The sequence below is a fragment of the Magallana gigas genome, chromosome 7 (genome assembly GCF_963853765.1).
Source record: "Magallana gigas chromosome 7, xbMagGiga1.1, whole genome shotgun sequence".
Taxonomy (NCBI): Eukaryota; Metazoa; Mollusca; class Bivalvia; order Ostreida; family Ostreidae; genus Magallana; species Magallana gigas.
In genome coordinates this window covers 1,253,978-1,279,113 of record NC_088859.1, presented here as the reverse complement: position 1 = coordinate 1,279,113, position 25,136 = coordinate 1,253,978, and the positions used below count along the sequence as shown (strand labels likewise).

Below are 25,136 nucleotides of genomic sequence, written 5' to 3'. Positions count from 1 at the left end.
GATCAAACACTACTGTATAACATATGAAAAAGATAAAATACATTATTATTTCTAGTTCTAAAATGTCAGGGTGTCTCCAAGGGGGCATAATCTTACAATATAATTTTACGCGCAATGACACAAAGAGCAAAAATAAATTAAACGGTTTAGGGATGAGGATCTCAGATCTCAGAAGTTAACAAAATATACAGTGTATCATATCATTTCCTATTTCATAAAGGCGGGGGGATGGGGGGGGGGGGGTTTAAAGACAACACCTGGGGGTCATTAATGTACTTTACACCAGTTGATGCATCATAATGACTTTAGAAGATATTTTGTATTTTCCTGTTTCGTGGGGTCAGAACAGTCCCATAAGGTCATGACCTACATTGTATTTGATGCATTATAATACATTAAGAAAGAAATACTCCTTCCTTCCTATTATTACTCATATAAAAAATATAAGTGTCTACACTTACTTACATATGTAATACACAAATTTAATAAGAAATTGTTTATACAGGGTCAATATGGGGTCAACTCAACAGTGCATGCAGTCTGACAAATGAAAAAAATAACTTTTGCAACTAAAATGACAGAAACTTTACAAATGCGATCGGATAGGTAACGATGATAAGCTTATTTAAATATTAAAAGATGATGATACAGTATGCTGTCAAAGGGAGATTACATTTAGAAAGTGAAAGTAGAACCTATATACATGCGTATGTATGCTGGCAGGAATCCCATGCTGGCATCTTATTATATTGTGCTACTGCTACTAAATGTATTATGCTTACCTAAATTGGTCAACATCATAATGATAATCCAATTAAAACACAATAATGAATTCCTTTAGCTGATCTTAACTACCGTAATCCTTTTCTGCATACGGAAAACACAGACATGTATGTATGGGTGTTGCTAAAACGCGGAACGGAAAACGGAACGGAATGGAAAATATCATCACGTTTATCGCTTAAAAAGGGTATAGACTGGCCAGAAACAATTTACTTTGTATCTTTTATTTATATCTAATGAATGATTATCAACATGTTGCTATCTTATTAATATTCATATAAATGTCTATCAATTATAGCATTGTATTCATTCGGCTTTAGTTGAGTACGAAACGGAAAAATCAAATGTATACGAATTGTGAAACATTAACATGATTAAACGAGCAAATTAGCTATATAACTTTTTACTTATTTCTCTTATATGGTATTGCTGGCATATTAGCGTAACGTACGCAGTTAGTGAAAGCGTTTTATGCGTGTTTTGAGTATGTTTATATTATTTTCAAATATGATGTACATGCATGTATATACTTACATCAAAATTGAATTTTCGGTGTTCTAGACGATCTTTTATCATACAGACGATACAGTATCATTGAGATGGAAGAAAAAAACTGTAGGACTGACGACATTAAAAAATTAAAATACAGTAAGCATTAAAATACCCGGGTCAACTCAACAGTGCATGCAGTCTGACAAATGAAAAAAATAACTTTTGCAACTAAAATGACAGAAACTTTACAAATGCGATCGGATAGGTAACGATGATAAGCTTATTTAAATATTAAAAGATGATGATACAGTATGCTGTCAAAGGGAGATTACATTTAGAAAGTGAAAGTAGAACCTATATACATGCGTATGTATGCTGGCAGGAATCCCATGCTGGCATCTTATTATATTGTGCTACTGCTACTAAATGTATTATGCTTACCTAAATTGGTCAACATCATAATGATAATCCAATTAAAACACAATAATGAATTCCTTTAGCTGATCTTAACTACCGTAATCCTTTTCTGCATACGGAAAACACAGACATGTATGTATGGGTGTTGCTAAAACGCGGAACGGAAAACGGAACGGAATGGAAAATATCATCACGTTTATCGCTTAAAAAGGGTATAGACTGGCCAGAAACAATTTACTTTGTATCTTTTATTTATATCTAATGAATGATTATCAACATGTTGCTATCTTATTAATATTCATATAAATGTCTATCAATTATAGCATTGTATTCATTCGGCTTTAGTTGAGTACGAAACGGAAAAATCAAATGTATACGAATTGTGAAACATTAACATGATTAAACGAGCAAATTAGCTATATAACTTTTTACTTATTTCTCTTATATGGTATTGCTGGCATATTAGCGTAACGTACGCAGTTAGTGAAAGCGTTTTATGCGTGTTTTGAGTATGTTTATATTATTTTCAAATATGATGTACATGCATGTATATACTTACATCAAAATTGAATTTTCGGTGTTCTAGACGATCTTTTATCATACAGACGATACAGTATCATTGAGATGGAAGAAAAAAACTGTAGGACTGACGACATTAAAAAATTAAAATACAGTAAACATTAAAATACCCGGTAATTTGTTAAACTAGTAATTTGTGAAATTAGTATTTTTAGCAATGCAATTTTGTTTACGTTTGCATTACAAAGCATGCAGTTGTTTATTCCAGCAGCTATATACATATGATCCGAATAGAGAGCTCTAGACGTTGCCTGGTTTGATTTTCCGATTATATATTGGGACTATAGTCTGTCGATCCCAAAATATTCATGCAGCACATTTGGACGATTTATAATGGAAAATGTTGACATCTTTGCTCCATTTGGAAGTCACTCAGAAGACCTTGCACAATTTTTCAACACTATCATCCGGGTCTGTTAAAATGCAAAACCCCGTAGACTTCTTTATTTTTAGCCATGTATTTATACCAGCTGATAAGCTAGAGAGGACGTTTTAAAGAAAGAATAATGAGAATGTTTAATGCTTCTAAAAAAGAAACGCTTGAACCCTGAGGTATATATAAATATACAGCAAAAAGTGAATCGAGGATATTTTGGGACAGAATATAGTGGTCAATGCATGTACTGTTAATTTTGAGGAAATAAATATTCTTGAATAAATAATCTAATATTGCTAATCTTTCAAAAAAAAATTAAAAAGGTACATAAAGTATATCGTTTTAGCATACTTAACAAATCTATGAGGTAAATAACACTAGATAAGATTTTCCGTTTTCCTTCCGTTCCGTTTTCCGTTCCGCGTTTTAGCAACACCCATGTATGTATACACGTGAACCCATCTAATCGAAGAGCTGGGTAAAACTAGTACCCGCTAATGAGACATGCAAACCTGTGTTGTGTACGTAACTTCAGACAAAGATCAGTCATTTGTAACATGCATGTATTTTTATGAACTATTCTTCAAATCCACTTGCACTATTTTATTAGGTAAATAACAGCTTTAATTAAGGTGGTGCAGGACACCTGCATATTGTGATGTACATGTATACTTCCTATTGAGATAAACAATAAAGTATGTTGAATATTGATTAAATATTTACCCCAAAAATAATGTTACCTAACATTGAAGCGCAATGGGTTAGAGCGTTTACATGTCTGTAAGAGCATTGGGGTGCAAGGTGTATTTTTGGTAATTTACGAATTTTCATGGGGAGGGGGGGTCTGGACCCCTCACTCCCACCCCTTCTCTAAATCTGTGCACACGATGATGTTCATGTAGGCACACAGAAGCAAATCTAAAACCGGCAACCGCCACGGGGAGGGGGCATAATTTAATTTTTAATTTTGTTTGTAATAATTATATAGACCATTATACTTCCTATAACATAAAATGTTAAGATTATTGATTAACTGAAAATTCACTGCAAACAGTTCTACCCCAAATTGCACATAAAGTGCTGCTCATGTCACGATGTGTATTATCATATGGGCAGAGATCTCATCCTTCAGTTATGAAAATTATAATTTTTAAATGTATTACCGGAGTTTGCATGTAGCCTTCATTTTTAATTAAACTGGTACAAAACAGTGTTATTTAGGGACAAACAATTGGTGCGGGTATTACTGTCTAATGACAGCATCTAGTTTGAATTTATATATGCATAGCATGTATATTACAAATTGAAACTAAAAGATGTTTCATCTATTCAGTTAACTTTTAATCGGCCGATTTCTCAGTTTCTATTTTTCGACTTGAAATACAAAATAGCACAATTATCGTTAAGAAGACTTGAAACATGCACATGTAATAAAATTTAATTTAGAATTAATTTAATAATCAAGAAAACATATTAACATTTCTCTTTTCTTAAGCTGACTTAAAATATTTTTACGTTGTATTCAATATTTCTTCAATATAACTTAACAAATTGGTCAACAAAATAAAACTATTCTCTACTTTCAGAAATTTGAGAATATTCACAAGTAATAAATAAAATGGCAGCTATCAATCAAACATATAAATAATTTTAAGATGCACACTAAAAGAAAAATATGACAAAAACGACTGCAGTGCTTTTTCATATACGAAGACATTTTGTTTTTTTAATGCACTAACAAAAAAGAAATTATGTGATTCTTAAATAAAAAGTCTATAAACAAAAAACTCAGATCTTTATTTTACAAAATGTTGCTATAAAACTGCTTAGTTCTACTATTCTTTCCTCTCTAAAGTTGTTTAAGTGGAGCAAATATATCATACTAAAATATGACTGTATTACTGTGATGTTGACGAGCTTCCTTTCTATTCAATAGCATATTTAGTTACACAATAGTACTGTTCCTTAATTTAAGCTTTTGATTCCATGTCATTATTATCAGCTGACTTTCATCTAAACACACTGATACATGTATATTTAAAGCCTTCCGCAAGAATATTTCAAAATAAATCATATACGATTCATTCCAGACACCTTATATATATTCATATATCTAATTAAACATTTGTAAATACGTTTAATATTATCCATCGTAACGTAAATTTTCTTTTTGTTATGCACAAATTGATACATGGATGTCTTTTAGAAATACGTATTAAAACATTTTGAAATAAAAACTTCTAGTTTATTGTGTAAGTGTGATTAACTTACTTACTCCTTTCTGATTAGTTTACAAGATTTAATTGATAATACGAATACCATTTATAATATGAAAGAAAAAGACGTATATTTAATAATAATAATTTTCATTCTATAGTTATATTATACATAAAGTAACGTTGCAGCAGATGATTATTTTGTCAACATTGTATTTGTTTAAAAAAAAAGAAAAAAAGAAAGGTACGTGGTATATGCTACTCTTCAAAAATGATAACTTTCATCGGTTGTGCACATATGTATACATTAAATAGGCAAAATTTTATTCATATTTCCTTCTAGCGAAATGTTTTTGAAACACTAAAAGGAAATTTGCTCATTACTTTGAATTCGACAAATTGTGGTTTTGATTTACACATTTATATTCCATAGATATATATATTTCAAAAGTAACAGATCAATTAGTTGTGTTTAATTTATTCAGTTTATAATATGGTTTTGAATTTATCCATTTATATGCAATAAATGTATATTTCAAAAGTAACAGATCAACCAGTTGTGTTCTATCTATTCAGTTATATATAACTGTCATATGATCTGTTGACCTTACATGTTGTGTAAACATTATTTTTAATTGTATTATATACTTGTATTGGGAGAGGGCGATCTAAGTTTTTGAACTTGTGTCCAATCCCTGTTGTAATTTTTGTACAATAAAAATATGTTCAAATCAAATCAAATCAAATCATCTATTCAGTTCATATTGTTGAACATTTTTGTATGTGTGCAAAATCATTTAAATTTTCATTCTACACAAAGGAAGATGCAATTAAATCCCTATTTGCTAAATAACAAAGTCATACAGTACAGGCGATCTACAGGTAACTAATTTAAGTCTATGTTTTAAAAAGAAAATAATTGATGGAAAACGTATAACGAAATCAATAGTGACGACAATACGTAAACTTTATTACAAAACATCTTACGACTGATTTTCATCATAGGAGAAGAGGTTTCTTGTGAATTTGGTGAGAAAGCGTGTGAAAGCGTGTGAAATTGGTCAGAAAGCGCTCTTGGAAATACCTTTAGTCAGTAGTTACTTACAAAATTGCTACAACAACATGTACCTTGTTCAATGAAAACAAGGAATAGTCTTTTACAATTCTATATCAAAACAAAATATGTACAAGCATAAAAAATGTTATAGGGTTTGAAAATGTTTCCTGTCAGTGCCAGTTATGACCTCCAATCTTGTCATCTAAAGAACCAGTACCACAACACGACCTTGTCATAGCGTTGAATCGGATCGACTTCCCTCGATCCAAAAGCGTCTACAAGAAAGAATCGTCTTTTGGCCTTAGCTTAGTGTAAAACAATAATAATCTATTATGATGAAATCCGTTTCATACAAAAAACATAATCAATTGTAAAAACGTGACCCCCCCCCCCCCCCCCCAAAAAAACATGAAAAAGCTCATTACTTGCAAGCTTAAACTGAAGACCCAAACACGTGACTAGAATTTTACATAAACCATTCAAACACACTTATAGCTAGTGGAAAGTTAAATTGTAAGACATCCGTCTTCTTAACTACCTTGAGGTGCAAACGCAAACTTAGGAACCACTAAGTCTACGCGTAGTTTCACCAGCAGTTAATTAAAAAACGTGATCGTATAGGTTTGTCAAAGTTACAACATCAAATAGCAGCCCAAATTAATGAGCTCAAATCTAATTTTATAAGCTTAAAAGTTAAAGATCTACCTTATCATCATTTTACAGAAGATTATATAACATTTTACTAATGATTGATAGTTCCGGCTAGTTAGGCCCATCTACGATAATCATGAGTGAACATTTAGTGTTTAAATTCCAGAGTTATATTCCTTTTTTAAATAAAGCAACAAAACTGTTAGAACTGTCTATCAAAGAGTATGGATGCAGGTTTTGAGTCTCACACATGAGTATGATGCATCGCTTACGCATAATACTAAAGGACTATAGTTACGCATGGCTTTAGGGTTACAAAGTTTAAATAGATAGTACAGGCATTACATGGCAAGTTTGCAGTATCAGGGCTATCGCTGCAGACACAGGATCGCCAAAATGACAATTTGTTGATAGCTTGTGTATATATTTTCAATTTGGTGTGCCCGAATTCCGTACCTGATTAACTAACCTCATATAGGACGAAGAGTATTTAAATGCAGGTCTCCTGCCTGAGTATGACGTATCGCTTACGTTCAATGTTAAAAGGTCATACATATATATATATATATATATATATATATATATATATATATATATATATATATATATATATATATATATATATAAGAATATGCATGACTTCTTGGTTTAAAAGTTATATAAAACAAGCGATACATGACTCAGTATAGAGTACCAGAGCAATCGTTGCAGACACAGAATCGCAAAATATGACAACTTGTTTATAGACTCCCTATTCAGATATTATTGTGTCCACATTCTCTTCTACCTGGTTGCATAACATCATTTAGGAATACTGCACAGTGCTACAAGAATCACAAAGTTTATTCTGTTAGTCATCATAGCATCAATTAATTGCGCAGTATCAAGGTATACATAAGTATCATAGTGACCAATTTGTAATACTAACAATGCAAGGTCATAGCATGGCTATCTGGTTACGAAATGCATTTTAAACATGTTTAGTAATGCAAAAATGTCAATAGCTGTTGTTCACACATGGTGGGCATTCTGTCCATCTTTATTGGTACAATAATTTATTATAATAGTTATTGGAAAATTGCGCAACCCAAGATAAACTTGAAATTCCCTTCTACAGCTTTTTGGCAACATGAACTGAACATCGTGCTCCTAACAGGATATTCTTTATATTTCGAGGGTCAAAACAAGGTGAAAAATCAATATGCAAATACAAAGACGACATTGTTTATGAAAGAGATTCTTTAGAAACGTCATTTTTGTTTTTGTTTTTACATAAAACACTTAACGAAGCTTGTTTTCACCTTGACAAAGAAATAAACTTAACTGTAACAATCACAATTTTTAAAAAAAAATGATTTTTTTTTAACATTTCTTCTCTGCAATAGTAACTATTAAAAAAGATAAAGATGATTGGAATCAATTACTTGTGATGAAATCTAAAAACTAGAAAACGGTATTTTTCTAGACGTGCTTCATTGCAATTATTTGTGATTAATTTTAGTCACCTCTTTAAACCTTATATTAACCCATGATAATTAGTAAGTAATGGATGACATCTATAAAACTGGAAGCGTTTATCAAATGTAGCAAAGACCAGTTGGTGTGTTCAAGATCGAACATGCTACGTAAGGCGACGTATCAGCTTCGCTCTGATACGCAGATGTTCGAAGTCTGAATTCAAATGCTCAGTATTAAATTTAAAATGGCTACCTAAGTTACCACTGATATTTTGATCACCCTTTCATTTATCATGAATTTTAAAGAGACAGTACAGCTGAAAGCACATGTGTGAATAACTTCAGATTATTAGGAAATAAGAAATAACGTTGATTGTAACAGTTAAAATATATAAAAATCCCTTTCACGTACCTACATGTAAATAATGTAATTATAAGCTTCCGGAAATTTAAGAGTCGTACAAACCGGAATAATCTTATAACGTTTATTTGTACCACGTGGATTTTGATTGACAGTAATTGACACGTGCCGAAAACTACAAGATCTTCGCCTGACTACGATCTTCATGGTATACGAGGTAAAAAGAACTATCTAAACGGAACACATCTTCACTTTCTCGACAATATATTAATGGTTTACCAATTTTGGTTCATTTTAAAATGAACAGATATAGATATGTCAAATAACCCCTCAAGGGGCCTCACTTGCAAAAAAGAATTTAGGTTGTTGACAAATCATATGATAGCACGCAAAATACATGCTTACAATATCATAATTGTGTTTTTTTTTAAACCTTGAACAATGATTACCTGGTAGAAGTATAAAAGACATCTTTATACCAACAAGCATGGCCAGGAGAATCTTTGCGAGCCCTGCATGTGTTTTGTTTACAGTAAATACGCATGCGTAATAGGATAGAAGGCTTAACCCCGTGACATGTGGCGATGTATATAGTATAGGTTACTGAGTATGCCTAATTACTAATTGTAATGAAATAATTAGATTTATTTCACGGAGAATTCTGTAATTTTCTGAAAGTTAATACATTTATGAGTAGTACAAAAATACCGAACCCGATCGGAAAATTTTTCAAGTCGGTTTTTTGATAAGATGCGCCGTACTGTCTCTTTAACTTTTATATTTCTGCTTGAAATTAAGAAATATTGTCGAATGTTCTCAACTTCAAATTAGTAAACACTTTGTACTTTGGATAGTTGCAAGTGTAAAGTTTGTTTACTTTCAAAGTATGACATAGTTCAAAAGTTACTCATGTAAGTTTTATTATCTTAATCAGATTTCAATGCATAAGTTGTAGACTAGTTAGAGAAATGAAATAGTGAAGATAAAAATTGAATATAATTTTTTAGGTTTTTGAATATAATGTCAATAATATTTCCAAACATCCTTCAAGTTCATTGTGTTTTGTCGATAATGCTTGTTGATGTTGTCAGAATATAAATAAACATATTAGCTCCGTAATTATATCAAAATGTACATAACATTATTTTATTAATCAGTTAAGTCTTAGAGTGTAGACCTTTATATTTTCGATGATGCAAAATTCAAACATATATACTACATGTATTACAAACAAAAGTAATGACAGATCTATTGTGCACCTCATTGCATTTGTCTATTAGATAGTATTTACTTCATTCAAGTTAAAAGATGTATCCATTTTTATGTTTTTCGATCCTCATTTTGTTTATGTAGTTAGGGCGTGAATAAAATATAATAACTGTAAGTGGATCGTAACAGTCGAATCGCTTTGGTAACCACCACTTGTGTCACAAAAAGGTTGCATGGAAACAGTGTTCCTCTTAATGATGTATTCACAATAACAAAATCATATTTCCTATTTGCTGATATGCGTGAGAAAGTTAAAATGAAAATGGTACCGTATGCTTTTGAGAAGTGGATTCGTCAAAATCTCCAGATATAAGTCCAAAATGCATGAGTCTTAGAAAGGGTAATGTACTCAAAGTCGGCGAGCTCAGTTCTAGATATATTTACGTAGATACAGAAAATTGATTCTGTCTGCATGTAGAAGACATCATGGGATGTAGGAAAGTTTTCTTTATTCATGCATTACTGTGTACCCTGTAGCTACGATGCACGGTTTAATAAGCAGTCATTATAATTTGATTTTTTCAAAATTTAGAGTTTAATTAATATTATCTTTTCATTATAAATCAACCACATTTAATTTTTTGTCACATCACAACATATAGCGATGTTGTTTTCACATACACAATACATTTTAAGGGATTCAGTAATTGTTATTAAACATGTAACAAAAGATATATGGAAGTAGGCCATCCGTGCCATAATATTATGTGTATTGTTTCTAGAAAACGGAAAGTGATGAAACTGAATCTGTTTTTGCAAAGCTTTACTCGCTAATAGTTTCAATAGAGTTCACTAACATTGAAAGAAAGATAACTTTCCGTATACATAAACGGCAATTAATTCTGATTTAAATACACTTCAGATGTTACTTTTTGAACCGCATTGTAACATATTTATAAACATAGAGACAGTTAAATATAAAATACAAGTATCAAATTTACTTTTGAAATAGATTTTCTTTGTTTGCCAACAACGATGTTTTTGTGAAATATCAAATAGAAAAGCTAGTTTGATATGTCTGTCAAAGTGACTGACAAAGATGGATAACTCTTTAGTTTCCTAACTTTCATGGAAAACTGCATTGTGAAAAGAAAGTGTCTTGAATATATTTAACAGAAAAACTATGATGGTAAACATATAAAAAAATCAAGTCTCTGCACAACAGCATAAATGATTTATCAAAAACAATATTTTTAAGGATTTGTTAAGACGCATCACTTAGAAATAAAATCTTATCAATTAAAAACTTCATTGTGAAATTTCCATATTTGTGATCATTATTTTTTACAAATACAACTATCTTTATTGATTGTACATCAACTGTTAATTTGAATCATTTGTTAAGCAAATCAACTTTCAAAGTTACTTCGGTTACTATATATTTTTCTTAAACATGGTCAAGTTGAAGGGTATTTGTTATCTACATTATCTATACTGAACCAAAATTCTACATGTTAGTGTTCGTCCAGTATAATGTATTTACTGTATAAAATAAGCACATTTGCTTGTTTTCTCGTCTGATTTACACCTAATTTTCAAATACCGAGAAATAATGTTTTCGCCTTGACATCTGGTTGCAATCTGAGACCTTGACCATTGCTAAATACATGTATCACATACACTTCCGGTTTGGTTGAATTTCGCTCAGAGATATTGGATTATGTTAAGTTTTCGATGGAAATGACAATACACACATGGACGAGGAAAAATATATTTGAGGAATAAGAAATCATTTAGAAAATGACCCCTTATTAATTATATTTATATGTATAATTTTATGCCATTGTACGATTAAATTTTTAAATATAAAAAGCAAACCCCGGTGGCCCCTCAATTATACGGTATTTGAAGTTATGGGTTTTATAGTACAAAATCGATACGTAGTGTTATCACGGGCAAAGACACTGGAAAATGTAAATTTATCAAAAAAATCGTTTCCTTCGTATTGTTTAATATTCAAAACCAAGTCAAGAACAAAAAAGAAACAGAAAATTTAAAGTGAACGCTATCTGTTGTAGAGACAATGCAAACACCAAATTGAATATTCAAACGGATTTGCATGTTTCTCTTTTTAAAATAATCATTTCGGCTATAGTAAGTGGGTTTTTTTAATCTATCACCAAACACTAAAATCATTCGCAAAAATGCCAATTATTTTAGGCACGCGCAGAAATGATGTTTTGTGAAGGGTAATTGATGTCAATCGTTGTTGTCTTGTTTTGTGAAGGGGAATTGATGTCAATCGTTGTTGTCTCAGTTTGATCCGCGTTATGAAAAGCCATACCGTTTTCGAAATTTTGAAAATTTCACATTTTCTCATTTGGTAGTTTTTAAGTTATTTCATTTATCAGAATAAACATTTAGAAGTTTTGTTGAATGTATATGAATGCATTGGAAATTTATTAATAATTTGTTTTTGAAAGTTCTGCTTCACAACAGCTCACTTTATATATCCTCCGTTACTGTAATGCATTATATAATACACAACTTGCAACAATGTGCACGAACGTTTCTTCTGATACAGAAATGACAAAGTCTTTATTTCTTTTTAGCATGAGAAATTGCAATAACGTCTCGTCAATGTTACAATCAAATATTCACACTACTATTTAATTACATTTGATAGTTTAACAATATATGCATGCATGGTTTAATAGGTATAAATTGCGATCTGATTTGACTGGTGAAAAACGACGATTTGATAGTGTTTTATGGATGTTAATATTGTATTTTTTCAATGACTTATAACATATCATTCACACTTTTCTTAACAATATAACTATATACAAGTTTCATTGAAAAGAGAAACAAACTTTGTTTCATAAACTAACACCAGTTTTAAAAAAAACTGTCAATGATACAATGGGAATGGAATTTGTCTTAAAATGTGGTGACCTATATTTCATCTATAAGTCGGCATGAAGGTTTTCGTCGGATGTGTTTCAATCCTTGTGCAAGTGCGTCATATAAGTAGATATACTGCTCCTGTAGAATATGATAAAATAAATGTTAACCTTGAGTAAAACTTGTTTTTTATGTTAGGTTTTGAAAGTTAGCGTTTGACTTTAGACTCACTTTGGTTTGAATGGAATGAGCCCTCTGCTGTCTGAGTTTAGAAACACAATTGATGACATCAACACTTTCCTTTGCTGCTCCTTCGTCCAATAGGTAATCCAGGGCTATAAAGGTACCAGTTCGACCGATTCCAGCACTAGGATATATCCAATACATTTGTCTTACAGTTTATTAGAAATGAAATTCAATGGAGTTTTTATTTTAAAAAATTCGTATGTTATAAATAACAACAGATCGTAAGTTATTTTGTTTATTAATCTATGAGTGTATTATTTATTTAAAAAAATTAAAAATCTCAATAACGTTGAAAATAAAATTCATTTTTATCCATGTTTGTTAATGTTTAAAATTCAGTGCAACACAGTATAAATTTCCACATATTGCTGAAGGTTACCTGCAATGAATGATGATTGGTCCGTCTTGCTCAGGTCGGTCATTCTTGACCAAGTCTCGGAAACGCAAGAGACTGTCAACGGTTTCCGGAACCCCGCGGTCAGGCCAGCCTGTGAAGTGGAACTGGGTCACCGCCTTAACTACATCATCCTGTAGTAGAACAAATGTCTGTTTAGTACATTTATAAAGTTGATTTCAGCATCGTCTTTATTTTAAAATCTGTCTTGCTTTGATCCTTTTTGTGTTGCATTTTTTCTCAGCATTTAAGAATGCGAAAATACAAAATACTCGTCAGGATGACCTCATATTCATCCGGGTAAAATAGCAGAAAAAAGGTATTTTAATATTTAAAAATTATTGTTATTAAATGTATATATTTATAGGAGTATAGCTAAAGATTCGTATCATAGCTTGGGATGATTTTACCTGATGCATAGTCATATGCCTGATTGTGTACATTTCATATTCTTCTTGTGATTCCAATCTAACTACAATATCCCCAAACTCCATTACGTCGTTCGGCCAGTACTTTAAGCATTTCATCTGAAAAAAAGATCAGAGGGACAAGGTATATCAGATCAAACTAATCTATTCAAAATCTTACAAAAATGAATAGACATATAATCAATATCAAAGTTTTTTTTATATTGATAGTAGTGCTTGCATCGTTATTTTTTCGTATATGATTTTTCATCGTATTGGTAGATACTCTACAACAGGGTTAACCATGGTATCTGCTATGGTTCAATGTATATGTTCTATGTTCTAAGTCTATGCAAGCTGTGATCGAGGTCAAAATCGGGAGCTGAAATAACGAACTTTTATTGCAGGGTTTTTTTTTTTTTGGAAAACGCCTACATGGCAATGAACACTCTTACTAGTATGATCACAGTGTTTCCATTTGTGTCATGGAAAATTCCGAAAGGTGGACTAATTGGAAGCAAGACAATTAAAAATTATATGTATCTTTTAGGAGCATGGATGGGAATACTGTGCTATAAAATGTTTGATAGTTTTGATCATTAAATGTGATCAAAATTAAAATATTATTCATATCTTCAACCGGTAAATACATTATTATTTTCTGTTAACAACACTTATATTTATTAAATATCTACACGGTTTGAATAATTAAACTAATTGCACATATTGAATTGTCTCTGAACAAAATTTAATAGTTTAGGTAAGTCCATGTCTTCGTGTTTCCATGTTCACTTCAATGTCAAGCTATCAATCTTACCGTATCTCCTTCAAACAAGTTTGTCAGCATTACAATTCGTGAGCTATTTTCTTGCCATGCCATCTTCCAGAAGTCATCTAGCGTTTCAGGAGTAAATGGACCTAAAAAGAGATTTCACAGCTTTCTTTCAAAACAAACAAGAACATTGTTGACTAAATATTAATGTTTTTTTAACATATTTACTAGAAATAAAAGGATAACACTTTTTTGCGTCTTAAAAGAAAGTTTCTTATTCTATTGAAAAGTAATGTTAAAACAAGTTAATAATTAGTATTTTTTTTAAAAAAATTCTACATACAGGTCTATCAAAAATAAGCTGTGATGTAAGGACCAGTTTACCTTGAGCTGCAATGTAAGCACGTTCCACTTCTACTCCCTAAAAGCAAAGAGCAAGTGGGATGTGTATCGTTTAATGTTTTATTTTGAAATATATATTCCTAAGTTTACGGTAAAAAAAACGTATTTAAGAATGACTTGGCCACTTGATAAATGACAGACATCAATAGAAAAATTAAGGACATGTGATTATATAATAATGCCAAGATATAACTGGCAAGATAAATATGATAGTGACTAATGTATTGACATTAATAAACTTGATTTAAGAAAAAAATTAAGCACACAACCAGTCTACCTTAAGTAGGTACGCGTTATTAAATATCTTTTTGTTAAAAAGATTGTTTAAAGATGACGGGATGAATGAAAGAAAATAAAGGATTAAGCCATTTCAAATTAGAAAAACGTAAATAAGATTTTTGTGTTTTCATTACCAAATTTTCCAGAATGACAAAGTCTTAACTTAACAGTACATTAACATAATTACAATTTGCCCATGTTATCTAAGCGTGATCTTGACCCTTCTTTGTTTACAGTCTAAAGATTTAACTATGCTTGAGTTATGATTTGAACGAAATTTTTACACTAGAAAATATAATTTGGTGGTGACTTAATTGATTTTTGTGGGTTAAGTGTCTGTCAGTTAAATGTCTTTCTTAAAATAATCAAAACAATTATATAAATTCAAAAATGCATGTAACACTCATCATTTTAGCATGTTATGTCTAATGCACTGTCTCAAAATTATAGCTTTTTCATATGATAATTTCTATTTCTGAACCTCAAAAAAATTTCTATGTACTATGCAATTGAAATTTTGCTATACAATTGTCAATCACTGATGGGTATCTATTGTATTTCAAAAATCACATGACCTGTAAAGTCTACCTTTCAAAGGAGACATCTTAAAATATATATCTTTGAAGTCACTTGATTGCTATATTCCATACAGAATTATAAAATTTATAATTAAATGCCAAATGATACAGACGTTAACAGTTTTCCTTGCAGAAATATTAATGAAAATTGGCTATTTTAATAAAAACATTTTATTGACATACTATCAGTTGAAATGAATTTTGTGGTGTACAATGGTCAAGTTGTATGTATGTTGAGCTATATCGCTTTGTCAAAATTCAGCATTATAAATATAAACTAATTTATTAATAGCTTCAACTATATTTGTTTGTCGCAAGTTTGTGTTTAAAAAATTGGCGTTTCCGAGTCGTGACATTGTGAGAGTGAATAAAGTTTAACTCTTGGACTAACCTCAACATAACAAGCATTAATATAATCATTGCTTCCTTCTTCTCCGGATGTGTTGAGGACAACTCGGCAAAAATCATCTAAAATGGAGTTTTATGATTAGTATATCTAAAACTTCCTTGTCATTTGTGAAATTGCATAGTTACTCAAAGTAATAGAAATTACACGAAGTCAAAAACAAGGCTAAGATTTGCAGGAAAATTGTCATGTTGAAACATCTGTAATTTTGTTGACATTCATCTTAGTTTCAATAGACATTTTAATACTTACAAGGATAAACATATCTATAGCGATTCTTTGAAACATTATCTTTCTGGACGGCTACTTTGTACAATTCCATGAGCCCCGTTGGTATTTTCTGAAAAAGGAAATGACAATTTCCAGGGTACAATATGGACTTTAATTTTGTTTTTTCCTAAAGTATACAATTGTTTGGCATTCACTTTAAAATTACAATGCCACTACTCTGTTTAATACATGCATTGTTTATTTACAAATAAAGAATATGCTATAAGTACCGAGAATTCCTCTTCTTCGTTGATTTGGTTTTCACGCCTAATGCCGTGATATTTCACAAAATCATCGACAGGTACTCTATAAGCTATCGTATTAGTATACTCCACGTTCAGCCTCTCCATACCGTCTTCAACTACATCATCAGCATCTGCAATTTCCACTAGAAATATAGAGTTGGCTCCGTCTCCAAAGGTTGGATGTGGTTGTCGTTGATCTTCGTGATCGTTCTCTCCTTCTGGTTCGGCAACTTGTCGAAAATGTTCAAGATGGAACCTTTTAGTTTCCCTCATTATTTTCAATCTGAAATTAATGATCAAAAATAAATATAATTCTGTATATATTTAGTTAGTTTTCTATGCTTAAAATCGTGCTATAAAACAACAAATAAGTGTTTGACCATTCTAATTCTGATGCTTTGTTGTATGACATGCTGGAAAAAAACCATACCTTTTAATTAACAAAAGAATGAGAGATAAAACCAAGATAATCATCGCAAAAAGAAGTAACAGCGTTCTCCAATCCATGTCTGCAATTATAAAACACGTTTTAGATGTGTTGTTGATTTTCAGACAATAGAAACTATTACATTAAAAATGATATCAAGTCAACTTGATCATTACTTTGAACCGGACTATTTGGACTAGTGCTGCTATATGGACCAGTGGAAGTTGGCATTCTTCTTGCAAAATCTTTTGTTGCCAAGGAAGTCCTGTATTGACAATAATTACTCACATTTTTTGCAAAACATTTCAGATTCGCTGACAACCTGTTCCAATCTTCAGAAATAGGCAAAAAATTGTTTTTTAAACACACATGTGCCTTGTCGCTATCGTTTGTAGCACAAACGATACACTTTGTACGAAGTCCTTCACACTCAATATTGCATAACAAAGAACCAGATGCTTGAAAACTTTCCACTGCGTTTAAATCTCCATTACAATTATTTATTTCCGTACATATCTCACGACACGACCAGCTACAGTTTTGTTCGCTGAAGCTTGCTCCATGATCTTCACAGATTTGTCTGTTCAATATACTCTCGGGAACACAGGAGCTACAGATTCCGGCTTTGACATCAAATTTAGTATTGGAAACCTTCGACTGGCACTGCTTGTTACAGTAATTTCCACATTTATAAGGGTCGACACAGCTTAAACATTTGCCGTTTGTAGATTCACAAGTCTGACAAGAACTACTGCATTTAGAACAGTTGTAACCATAAAAGCTCACAGGACAATCTGCAAAATTGTACAAATATCTAATTTGTCTTTATCAGTATATATTCATTTTATCCTTTTTATCAATATATTTTCATATGTTCACGACGAATATCACGGTCCATGCGACGTAACTAGCTGTATTTTTCCTGCACATTTGATATTGGTATAGCTATTTAATATGTGAGAATATATTTGTTCAATTAAGTAACCATATTACATGCCAGAATATTCATATTCTAAAGACACGGGTAAATAAAGCTTATTTCGCTTTTCTTCACTTTACTGAATGTCAAAAGAACAGTTATTGTGTGGTATGAATAAAATAGATATTGTAAACGTATTACATCTAGATGTTTATTCTATTTAGCGCTTTTGGCGGAATGTGGCTGCCATGCATAAATATATAAGAATAGTCACATTCAGGAATACGCTAATTCAAATCAACGCCAACCTTTTCAAAAACTTATTTCCGCCAAATATCGTACACGTCAAATATAATACGCTTACAATATGCATTTAGGTATCAAATGAACAGATTTGTTTTATTCCAAGTTATAAAATATTTACTATTTATCCAAAGGTACAACTGTCTGCATAAAACAGATATGACGTGTATAAGGCTGAACACTATTTTTGTTTAGTTGAATAAACTCAATACATATAGGTATGAGGGTAAAGTCATGCTTCATAAGTGAACTTAATGAGATTATTATTTAGAAATTAATATTACTTTTAACACTCGCTGAATAAAAATCTTTGATTTTTTTTATTTTATTGAAGATAATATTAATAATATTGATTTTAAACAAATTACTGAGTAAAAATTAACAGGGACACACTAGCAACATGAAAAAGACGCTATGTTAATATGTTTTGTTGTGCATCAAATGATGTATATAGCCAAGAACTCATATAAACTAAAAACCAAGATAACAATGTACCGATTCCGGAAACAATGTATCTTTGTATAATCATACCTGATAGGAATACTTCGAACAAACGTAATGGTCCACTGTCTTTACGGACTATGATAAACGAATCTCCTGTTAATGGTCTGCTACAACATCTGCTGACGTTTTCCTTCTTAATACCACTAACATTGAATTCATCGCAAAATTCAACGAAAGCGTTCTTGGTTGAATTAACAAGAATTTTATATTTACCTACAAAATACGGTAAAAGGCATTTGCGTGGTCAACCTAGCTCTTATCAAAATAAATCAGCAGATACAGAAGTTCTATTTGACACCTAGTTAACAAACATAGCATACAATGTATACCTAACTATTTACATGTAGTTGTTTTGACTAAATAAATAAAACCTATCAATAGCCTCCATCCATTTGTGTTACAGAGGCTGAGTTATGTATTCTATCTGCAACATCGCCATCTTCATATCCTGCATGATTCACCAATGAAGTCATTTTATTGCTTAAATATATATTATTGAAAATTGATATTCTCTTAAGTTCTCAGTTATTATTGTTCGACGATTTTTGTTTAAGGTGGAAGGCTACATCGACACAATATGTCTGACATCCGTTTCAAACGCCATTTTGCTTCGGATTGATAGCATTGTATCGTGGTACAAAATAGCTCTACAGTGTTCAATTCAACTCTTCTGACGAGGGAGTACAGATAAGAATGAAATCGCCAAAAACGCTTAGAAAATTCCCTTTGTGATTAAAGCTTTCAACTAACACTGATTATCAGCTGTTATGTACTGTTTACCTGCTATTAGCAATACATATTTGTCATGTCATCTGCAACAGACGATCATGATTAACTTCCCAAATTCAAAACAATTGTAGTATAAGACTTGCATTGAAAGTTTGACATTTAACTAATGTATCTTAATTAAAATAGATATAGCTAATTAGCAATAGCAATGGAAGCCCGGATTTGCAAGCCAAATGAGATAACGACAGAATCTTGAAAAAGAGCATGCTTTAAATTACAACGCATACATGTGTATCACTATGGACATCTAATGTATGTATAAATATGCATATGGTTGTTTATAATTTGTATTGTATTTAATAAAGTAAAAGGCAATGTAACTACTAACATTTAACAAGAGTTAAATATAAATATAATACATTCATCACAGATATAATTTTTCAGATTCAAACACCACATAAGCACTACTAGCCTTATCCCTACATTTTAGCATTACCTATTTAAAAATTTTCTTCGTGATTTTTTATTATTAGGAAATTGGTCCCAAGATATTTGAGACCAAATAAAATCAAGAAAGAGAACTCTTAAACAGGATCTTTCAAACCAAGATTTTTGCAATAATTCAGTATTTCTTTTAATTTTTTAATTTCATTCAATTTCTCTTTTTCATCTCATTAACCAACGAATATTGTTTCTATTTTCAGATTTTTGTGGGATTTCATCCAGCAGGTTGCCTTAAAAGAATTCTTAAATATTTAAGTTTCATATTTATGTGGATTCCAATAAAAATCATACATATCTGGAAGCAGACTGATATTTTAAAAATTCTCTAAAAAAAGTATTGTACTTTGAGGTCCATTATTGTTGAATACTGTGCCTATTATTAGTAACAAATGCATGCAACAAAACTCTCATATACTTATTTGGTGTAGACATCACCCTTAACAATGACATTCTACTTTTTGGTTACTCTTTTTGCATACTTATAGTAACATTACCAAATGCTGAAGCGTAGTAAATGAAAATGATATTTCAGAGCAGTCTTTCATTTTATTTAAATTTTGATACTGTTGAAGGGAGTGACAGTGATGAGAGACCAGAGAGGAACTACAGTCCTGAGCCAGGCTTCCCCCATCAATGGTCTCCATCCCCACCAGACCCCAGTCTCAGCGAGCTCCTCGAAATCAGCTCAGCCTGTTATTTTGAAATTTAAACCCCTCATGGAGCTAAAGTATTCATTCTGTCATTAGAATTTGAAGAACTTGAGCAAGCAAAATCTTCCACTATACGAGGGAATGTCCGAAATGTAAGTTTTATAATTTTCTAGAAGAATATCATTATATATTTTTTTCGTAATTTTGGACTCTAAGTTCATCCAAGAACCTCAATATTCGTCCAAGTGTCACGGTTGGAATATTCAAAATAATATACACAGAAAATAAAAGCTTTGTTGTTAATATAAGCAATTTTTGTGCTTTGGTTCTTAAGAGGACATCCTTTAAGATGTTAAAGATGTTAAAGAATTTTAACTTTGTGGATGCTAAAAACATTACAAACAAAAGTATTGTAGTTTTAAAGAAGAATATCTTTCTAGATTTTCATATTTACATTTCAATGTTAAACTAAACTTTCATTACCTCATGGAGTCCAAGTATTGGTCAGACGTCAGGATTTTAACAATTAAGTAGCACTATTCTTGGATATTTTGTTATCAATACATTATAAGCATTTCCGGTGCAGTTGTTCTTTTTTAAAATCATTTTTCTCCTCTCTGAGAAGGGATTGGTCCTTACGTTTTAATTGAATTTGGCCAATCAGTTTCAGAGAAAAAATAAACAGATGTTAAAAGTTTGATGGACTAACAGAAATAGATAAAGACTGACAGACAGACAATGAGACAGACAGACGACGTATGAGGAATAACAAGTGATCATAAAAGCTTTTTTGAATCTCCGGTTTCAAATATGCTAAAAGAAAAAAATTATAATTCATTCCAAAAAAAGACGTACCCTCTCTTACTACTATTGTAAAGCAGGATATGTTTCTCTCTGTATAAAACACAACCGTCCAGTTATTATTGCTCCCGTGCCCTGCTGTCTGTGTATGCGTAAATAAATCCCCATCAACTGCCTTTGCCGCAACATCTTCATGTTGCTGTGTTTTCTCATATACCGAAGACTGGGAAACAAACTTATACTTCAAACTGTAAAATCCTTTTAAAAAATACAAAAATTAAAATACAGAGTTAATACCTAATTGAAAAGATTATTCTTAAAAGTATAACTACAGACCCATGGGCCACATTGTTCATCTTCGCAACGACATCCATGATAAAATCAGCTTTATGAAGTCATAAAATATCCGAATAATGTAGTGAAATAAATCCTGTATAAAAGATTTTCAAGCTTTTCTCTAGATATTCTTATGCTAAACATTGAGCTCCTTTGGTACCAGCATGATTTCATATTCATATTACACATTGGGCATTTCAGTTCTCAAGAAGATCAAGATCAGAAGATCATGAAGATCAACTATGAATATTAATATAAACCTACATCAACCTTTGAACCCCTTATGTGGCCTCAGCATTGTCCAGGGGGCCAATCTAACAACTGAATCAAATTCTTTTCTAATTTCCTGTATATAAATTCACCTTCTCCCTCCGCCGCCACTCAATTGTGACCTCATTTTACCCACAGAAATCAGGATTTGAACAAGCTGGAATTCACATCCCTCAAGGATGCTTCACACGAGCTACAGCTTTTCTAGTTAATTGGTTTTCTGAGGAGAAAATATTTCTTTATGTATTCTGAGGGAAAACCCCTTCCGGATTGTGACACTACCCTAACACCGAGAATCTTAATTTGAACAGACTTGAATCTACAATACCTTAGGATGCTGTTACAAAGATACAGCTTTTTCTGGCCGATTCGTTTTTGAGAAAAAATATTTTTTTTAAATATGTAAGAATCCGACGAATTTTCAATAATTCTGTATTATCTCCCCTTGAAAGGGGATCTAACTTTTCATTTAAACAAACGTCAACGCCCTTTACCCAAAGAATACTTTGTGCCAAGTTTGGTTGAAATTGTATTGGTTCTAGAGAAGAAGATAACACTGTAAATTGTTTATAACGACGGCAGCAACGCCAACGACGACGAAGACGAGAGACAATGGACAAATATTGATCAGGAAAACTCACTTGAGCCCTCGGCTCATGTGAGCTACGAACATAAAATTAACTTCAATAAATTTTGTTACAGTACGAGGGTTGTTCGGAAATTAATGAGACAAATCGAGTATTTCCCGTTCTAAGTGATGAATTTTGTTAAAAATTGGCAAAAACATTCAAGAAACCCCAACAAATAATTATACACGGTTATATTAAAAGTATACCTAATATTTTGTTTACGACTGTAGATAAACTAGTCGATGGTCTTAAAAAAATTGGTACCCGGCGCAGGCAGAGATCGGAGATAAAAAAAAACTTAAACATCTACCTTCTAAGTGTCCGTAGATTTACAGTTAATGATAAAACAAATCAAATTAAATATGTTCATTTTGCTATTTTTTGCGACCAACTTTTCATCAAGTTTTACAAATGTTCAAGTTGAAAACGGACATGGTACAACTATTTCAACCAAGTAATAGAAATCTGACAACGACGTTACATTAGATTTTGATTAAGACGGCGCAGCAAATGTACACCAAACTGGTGGAAATCTAAGAAGAAGACCTTTTAAGACCACGCCATCGCTTAAACCAAAACTTTACGATGACAAGGGATCAAGAGCTTCAGTTCATCATATATTTTTCACCGATTGTTTCACTAGAATTAAGACAAAGGGGCTAAATATCAAGTACTTGTCACACACGAACTGTTGTTAACAGTTTTAAAATACATGCTTATCTAAAATGACTGCAGGAGACATACACAGTAATTTGACTTTCGGGTAAAAATAATTCGAATTTTCCCACAAAAAATTAACAAGGAGAGAAAATGTAAATGATGACATGTTGAAATGAAAAGAAAATATGAGAAATAAAGAATAATTCTTATTTCCGTTCGTTTGTAAGATGTTTAAAACACCGGACGAAGCGAAATGTTTGCGGATGCGCCGGGTAACTTGACGAAGGCACGTTGATCCGCTAAATAGGAGTGATCTATTTATGCCATGGACAAGAAACTTTTCAGATTGATAAACTCTATTCTATATATTTCCGTTTAGGTGAAATTTCAAAGGTTTATCTTTTGCCCTTAAAGAAAAAAATAAGATAAAATGTCTCAATAATTCCTGAACAACCCTCGTCTGTTAACTACACAGACACATGATGATCATAATATGAATTCTATTGTCCTTATTTTCTTCCCAAGGCAGATGTCAAAAACAAAATATTTATTTACTCGCTAAGGGTAGCGAGTAAGTAAAGTATACTGAAATATGTCAAGCTATTGAATACTGATCATATCATTAACCTCCTATTGCTGTTTCTTAATTTAATAACTTACAATGTGTTGATGTTTGACTTAATGAAAGTTTACTAGTTGTCGCTTCCACATGCTGACCTTTTGAACATTTTTAAAGACGTCATTTTTTGCATATCATTTTTTCTACAAATTGTGCATATCTTAAAGGGGCATGGTCACGATTTTGGTCAAATTCTATTTTTTTTAAATTATTATTTACAATGTTTTATGAATGCATTTTAAATAATTAAATGAAATTTGAGAGTCAGTCGTAGAACTATAAGCAAGATACATGACTCTCAGTTCTTTTTAATGTAAACGAGGATCGTGCCCTGTTTTTTGTTTATATAGGTTTATACCAGTAAAAATATTTTTTAAGTGATTTGTCTATGTTTTTATTCATTTTAAAAATAAATAAAGATTTCTACGGAAAAATATTTTTTGACTAAAAATCGTGACCATGTCCCTTTAATTATGTTGAATTTTATATTCCTCATGATGCGTTTATTTCAAAAAAATAAATAAGAAATCGTCAATTACCTTTTAGGGCTATAGAAAGAAACCACAAAGCTGTAAAGCAATTCCGAAACATTGATGTTGTATCTGAGCAACTGTTCATTACAAAACAAAGTAGTGAAAAGCATATGAAATTAGTGATAACATCAGTAAATAATTTCAAGGGTTCTTGAAAAACTAAATTTCCTTGTGTTTGAGGAAAATACCATCACATCCATTAAAATATTACGAATCACACCCGAATTTCACAATTTTCGGGAGGTTGACGTATCCCATTGAATTACACAATTTATAAATGCATAATACTATTCAGTATAGTTATTTGAAGAGAATTTGTTAAACAGTAACAAATAAAACTAGACTCTTGTTGCTATAGCAACAAAAAGGTCTTCCGTTCCTCATGTATAAATCTGTACAAAAGATCCATATCTCTTGTAAACAGAAAATGGATATTATTTATACTAAAAAGGAATTCCCAAGAAATAAACAAAACAAAAAGACAAACCGTCATTTTTGAGTACTTTCTGTGACGACCGGAAGTTAACCCGGATCATACAAAACATAGTAAACATGTCTTCATACATTGCCTTGTAGTTCCTCAAATTTTGGATGTTCAAGTTTTTGTTAGTTATAATATCTCGTTGAGAAATGGTTTTTGTCTCGGGACCGGAAAGGAACGAACGGAAGTGTTTAAGAAATTGAAAATACGTATTTTAGTACATTTACCTATGATAAGTTATTGTTCATCACATTGAGTAAAATGCTAAAA

General features: G+C 31.4%; 1 protein-coding gene across 2 annotated transcripts; it reads right to left on the bottom strand.

Annotated features, from left to right (window-relative positions):
* Window positions 1–12,551: 12,551 nt before the first annotated feature.
* LOC117684288 (receptor-type tyrosine-protein phosphatase epsilon) lies at window positions 12,552–24,548 on the bottom strand. Of its 2 annotated transcripts, XM_066066894.1 has the most exons (14): window positions 24,392–24,548; window positions 21,393–21,596; window positions 18,682–18,867; window positions 17,105–17,722; window positions 16,932–17,010; window positions 16,487–16,784; window positions 16,239–16,326; window positions 15,972–16,048; window positions 14,706–14,742; window positions 14,367–14,467; window positions 13,553–13,669; window positions 13,128–13,276; window positions 12,734–12,869; window positions 12,552–12,643 (listed from the first exon to the last, which is right to left on the bottom strand). In XM_066066894.1, exons 1-14 carry the CDS (start codon window positions 24,468–24,470, stop codon window positions 12,554–12,556), a joined length of 2,259 nt encoding a protein of 752 aa, XP_065922966.1. In that variant the 5' UTR covers window positions 24,471–24,548; the 3' UTR covers window positions 12,552–12,553. The 2 variants fall into 2 exon arrangements, with proteins under 2 accessions (XP_065922966.1, XP_065922967.1); XM_066066895.1 differs by lacking the exons at window positions 18,682–18,867; window positions 21,393–21,596; window positions 24,392–24,548 and having other exon boundaries at window positions 17,217–17,247.
* Between the last annotated feature and the right edge of the window lie 588 nt (window positions 24,549–25,136).

Coding starts and splice junctions, on each gene's coding strand:
- LOC117684288 (XM_066066894.1), bottom strand. CDS start 24,470: ATGAACAGTTGCTCAGATACAACATCAATGTTTCGGAATTGCTTTACA. Junction 16,785..16,931: donor ATTCTTTTGTTAATTAAAAG/GTATGGTTTTTT, acceptor CATTAATTTCAG/ATTGAAAATAATGAGGGAAA. Junction 12,870..13,127: donor CCAATCATCATTCATTGCAG/GTAACCTTCAGC, acceptor GATATATCCTAG/TGCTGGAATCGGTCGAACTG.